Source organism: Eurypyga helias, unplaced genomic scaffold, assembly GCF_000690775.1.
Source record: "Eurypyga helias isolate BGI_N326 unplaced genomic scaffold, ASM69077v1 scaffold33770, whole genome shotgun sequence".
Lineage (NCBI taxonomy): Eukaryota > Metazoa > Chordata > Aves > Eurypygiformes > Eurypygidae > Eurypyga > Eurypyga helias.
In genome coordinates this window covers 9,319-14,498 of record NW_010224352.1, presented here as the reverse complement: position 1 = coordinate 14,498, position 5,180 = coordinate 9,319, and the positions used below count along the sequence as shown (strand labels likewise).

Genomic DNA, 5,180 nt, shown 5'->3' with positions numbered 1-5,180 from the left:
ACAGCTCGGACTCGGAAGAAGAGCGAGCGACTCGCCTGGCAGAGCTCCAGGAGCAGGTATTGCAACAGCCGAGCTGCGTGGCTGTGTATTACAAAGGGCATAGCAGGAGGAATGGTTTAATTTAGTTCTTAGAAATCCCATTGAGGCTGGGATGCAGCGGAGCAATCTCCCTTTCTGCTAGCTAAAGGGGAAAACCACTCCGCCAGGAGCTAAGTGCGTGTTTGATGTGGTGTTAATTTTCTGTGAGCACGCCGTTCTCGGTGCTGATGCTCTGTTCTTCCCTCTGGGATCCCAGAGTGTGAATGGAGGTGCACACAACGCTAGGGAGCTGGGAAGAACAGAGACCCCCGTGCTGTATGAGAGCTCGGGCATAACAAATGCTGTTGCAAACTTCCTCTGGGGTGTTGTCTCCCCGTACCCCAAGTGAGCTGGTTTGACTATTGTGCTGGCAAACGCTTGAGCCAAGGGCAGATACACAAGGCCCAATGCTGCCGTGCTCGCGTGTGCTACCCTAATACAACAAAGCATTAATAACCAGCTTGTGCAGTGTCTCCAAGCAAGCTAGTAGGAGCGCCAGGAATTGAACTCAGGATTCCAGAAGCCAAGTTGTCAGCACTCTAGAGGGAGCTTTAAGCTTAATTTTTACTTACCCCTATAAAACAAGAATGATGTTTTCATTTGAGTCCGCTTCACACTGCATTTTTTAAAAGAATTTCAAATTAAGCCTAGTGTGCTTGATCTCTGACTCGGGGTCATGCTTAGGTGTTGGGATGTAGAGGGAGGGGTATGTGGAGGGGTCACTTGTCTTGCCTTGGAGCCTGATGAACTTTTTTGCTGTTCTCCCCCAGCTGAAGGCCGTCCATGAGCAGCTAGCTGCCTTGTCACAAGCGCCGGTGAACAAACCAAAGAAAAAAAAAGAGAAGAAGGAGAAAGAGAAGAAAAAGAAAGATAAAGAGAAGGAAAAAGAAAAGCACAAAGTAAAAGCTGAGGAGGAGAAGAAACCCAGGGTGGCTCAACCACCAAAACAAACCCAACAGAAGAAAGCCCCAGCTAAGAAAGCAAACAGCACAACCACCGCTAACAGGTAAGAGGGAAGTTGCCTTACGGGGAATGCTGAGAGCTTTTAGCCTAGTTCTCCTGGCCCGTTGAATTCCTGGTGAAGTTCAGTTGTCAGAGCAGTTAATTGGCTGTTGAATAGTGTCCCCATTCCCAGACAACTCCAGGGACGCTTTAAGTTAGAGCTGGCAGTGGAACCTTCATGTTTCCACTGTCCAGCTCTCTTGGAATCCCTGCCTGATCACTCGTAGATAAGGTTTTGGGCTTTGCCTTTTGCGCAGCCAGCAAGAACGTGCCGTTTCATGGCTGCCCCCCTGCTGCCACGTGGGCTTATTGTCATGCCTCATGGGGCTAAAATATAATAGAACAGCTGATCTCAGATTTCTGAATGTTTTCAGGGGTTGTGGTGCTGTCCAAGCCATCTGGCTGGAGGTTCAAAGCCGGAAGCATTGGGATGTTTGTTACAAGGAGGGGTAGAAGAAGAGTTTTTATGGCTTCTGTGTACCCATGAATGTTCCCATGCTTGTCACCCCCCAGGCAGCCCAAGAAAGGAGGAAAACAGGCATCGGCAACCTACGATTCAGACGAGGAGGAGGAAGGTCTGCCCATGACCTACGATGAGAAACGACAACTCAGCTTGGACATCAACCGCCTGCCCGGGGAGAAGCTCGGCAGGGTGGTGCACATCATCCAGTCACGGGAACCTTCCCTCAGAGACTCCAATCCCGACGAGATAGAAATAGATTTTGAAACATTGAAGCCCACAACTTTACGAGAACTGGAGAGATATGTGAAATCTTGTTTACAGAAAAAACAAAGGAAACCGTTTTGTAAGTTACCTCCTGGGGCACGTGTTCCCCCAGCAGCTCTTGGGCTCAGCTTTGGAGCCAGGGCGTGTGTGTTGGGGTTCTCTTATCCATCTCTTTGGTATGTGCTAACAGGGATTTTGAGAGATTCTTTTCTCCCAAGAAAATGTACAGACACTTTCTATCTTCTCTGTTCTTTCTTCCCATGACGTCGTGGCGTGGAGACCTGGAGGGCTATTGTGTTCCGCTACGAGACCCGTGTGATACCTTTATTACTTACCTAGAAGGTGCTGTGAAGGTTTCAGTCTCCCTGTGTTAGGTGTTACGTGCACACCTCTGGAAGGATCAGTTTCTTATCCTGAATAGTTTAGCATCTAATTAGGAAGGAAACAGCATGGTCAGCCTGTGGATTCTGGGTGTGTCTGAGTTGTAGATTCACCCCAAAACTGCTCTTCCTAGGTGCCCTGATCACCCTATTGCCCTCAGTGCCTGTCAGATCAGAGGATTAATCTGACGGGGACTGCAGAGTGTACACGGTTCAGTAGGGGTCAGACTTCTCTGCCTCATCCTCAGAGAGGGAGTTGTTGGGGCCCCTTGAGAGTTTACCTCCAGCTGAATAGCAGTGGGATCACTTACCTGAAGTGATGCTGGCTCTGTCCACCTGCTTGTTGGTTAAGAGGGATTTGTCCTCTTAGGAGTACAACACAGGAGCTACTCAGCTCTTGCAAAGCACCTCTGTTTCCCTACCACAGGACTTTCAGGTAGGCCTAAGCAAAGCTCAGACCTTGACCCTTCTTTCTGCTTTTTAATACACTGCTTTGGTTGGTTGTTTTGGTTTGTTGGTTGGTGGTTGGTTTTTTTTTTTTAACTCAATCCCTCACTTTGAAATGCTCAGGAAAAGATCTTCCAGAGTGGTTAGGAACAAGAAGCATCCTTTTGTTATGGAGCCGAAGCGTAGAGTAATGCAGATAAGCTCAGATGCCCGTCCAACCCTGTTGGGACGGGTACACCCTGGGCTGGCGTGCCTGACCCAGCCAAACTCTCCTGCTGTCTCTTGCAGCACTCGGGTCTGGGCACACCCTCTTAGGACTCTGCTTTCCAGATTTCTCCTTTTTTGGTTTTTTAGGTCATCGCTTTAAAACACCACACAGACATGTAGGTATTTCCTTGCTGGATCGGGCAAAACATCTGGCCCGTTCTGTGCTTCTGATGCTGGCCAACACCTGTGTTCAGTTGCGTCTTTGGAGGGGTATTTCTTCTGCTCAGCAGCAGTGGTGTTGCTGGTACTGCTCACCATTGCCATCCTGATGGATGCTGCTACGTTCGTGTTCTCTGCCAGCCTTTGCCTCCGTTGGTTTGGCTTTTAATTCCTCCTTTTTGTTTTGCTTAGTATTTAAAACAACATAAACCGTAGAAGATTGTTGATTGAGGTATCTTTAAGTTATGGCAGATGCTCGCTGCGGACAACCTTTAATGGGACACTTTATTTTACAGGGCAGAACCCCCAAGTAACAATTCTGTAATTACAAATGTGTAACTATTGACCATGTAACTGGCTGGTAAGTAACCTGTAACTACAAGGTTATTACACGGATATTTCTATCTTCTAAAACACCTCTCCAGAAGGTCTCTCTTTAAAAAAGTGCATGTTACAGGATGATGGTGATTGGATGATCTGGACAACTTCATACGTTGTCCTCTCTCTGGGATGTGTAGTTGCTGTGTGGTCACTTGATCTTAGCAGTGTCACTGTAGAGTGGTTGCACAGATTTACATGCCCTGTAAAATAGTCATGTCCCCTCCTTTTTTCACCTGCAACCATGCAGTTTCAGAAATTGTGCATTCCTCCTCCCCAGCTGCAGGTGGAAAAAAGCAAGCAGCAAAGTCAAAAGAAGAGTTAGCTCAGGAAAAGAAGAAAGAGCTAGAAAAACGGTTACAGGACGTCAGTGGGCAGCTAAACAACAACAAGAAACCTGCAAAGAAAGGTAATGGCTTTGGTTTTACGGTGTTAACAGTGCCCCAAAAGCTGTGTATGTAGACAGGTTCCTTGCTGAAGCAAACTACTGCTGCCTTGTAGCCTTGGGTTTGTCTCTGTGACAGTTGCCTCAGCTGGTCACCAGTGCAGGGGCACAATGAGTTAACTCTGAACACTGAGCTTCTCTGGGGGGGCTGCTTTGGTCCCTGCCCAGGTAGAAACTCTCCTGGGTTGTAAGCGTGAGGCGTCTGGGAGGCAGTTTGTCCTTCAGAGGGAGGGGAATCGCCCACTCTGTGTTAGCCTGCGCAGGACCGTGGATACATACCCATAGCGCAGAGCATCTAATGGATGGGGTTTCCCCATGGTGGGATTAAAAAACCCAACCTTCTCCATAGTGCAATAGTGTGAAAAATGGTGCAGAAGGTTCTTGCAGCATGATCTGAGCTGTCAGTCAGGCAGGGTTGTCTTGGGTTCAGGGGTTGCTCTGCGGCACGCGAGGCTGCGGGCACAGCTCCCTGGGTGCTCTGCACCACCTCGCCGTGAGCACCGTGGGGCCGGGGAGGACACTGCCCTCCCGGGGGGCTTTTGTGCGAATCCCAAACTTCCGTGGTCGCCTGCAGCCTGAGAAACCTTGGCATCTGCTGACGGGACAGGCCTCCTTGCAGCAAGCGAAGGTGGCTGGTGAACAAGCTGCCCGGGCCGGAACAAAGTTGTGAACGAAGCTGTGGAGGATGAAGGCTGTGGGCAAACCTTCCCTAGGTCAGTTCCTTGCAAGTAACCACATCCCTGCCTTCTTCCCCGCAGAGAAATCTGGCTCAGCTCCCTCGGGAGGCCCTTCCCGGCTAAGCAGCAGCAGCTCCTCCGAGTCCGGGAGCAGCAGCTCCAGCGGCTCCAGCTCGGACAGCAGCGATTCGGAATGAGTTACGGACTCTTAGACACAAAACGGACATCACCCTCACCGATGCTCTGCAGTGTTCCTTTCTCTCCTTAATATACTGCTCTTGTTTCCACGGTGGTCAGGATTTTTTTTCCCTCTCTCTCTCTTTCTCCGACGTTCTTTTATTTTTTAATTGCGTTATAAAAGGTATCTTCCATTTTTTTTGGGGTCACTCTTTTAATAGGTCAAAGATCTTTGCGTGTGCGTGTGTGTGACTAGACTTTATGACAAATAGTTCCCTTTGCATAAAGTCTCTAAAATACATTTTAACTGAAGAAGATTGGTTGAAAACGGAAGAACTTGGAACTCTTAGCAGGAAATAAATAGAAAGTTCTGCAAGGTTTGTAGTACATTTCCCTCCTGCCCCTTCCCTCTCCCCAGAATGTTCCCTTTTAATAAGCCAGCC

General features: G+C 48.8%; 1 protein-coding gene across 1 annotated transcript in view; it reads left to right on the top strand.

Annotated features, from left to right (window-relative positions):
- Nucleotides 1-4,757, top strand: part of LOC104516836 (bromodomain-containing protein 3-like) — a gene marked incomplete at its 5' end in the record, with an annotated part of 5,431 nt that extends 674 nt beyond the window's left edge. The window contains 5 exon segments of the mRNA XM_010161308.1: nucleotides 1-56; nucleotides 849-1,084; nucleotides 1,594-1,886; nucleotides 3,719-3,847; nucleotides 4,642-4,757. The exon segment at nucleotides 1-56 is cut by the window's left edge and continues 20 nt beyond it. Of these exon segments, the coding sequence (XP_010159610.1) occupies nucleotides 1-56; nucleotides 849-1,084; nucleotides 1,594-1,886; nucleotides 3,719-3,847; nucleotides 4,642-4,757 (830 nt within the window).
- Between the last annotated feature and the right edge of the window lie 423 nt (nucleotides 4,758-5,180).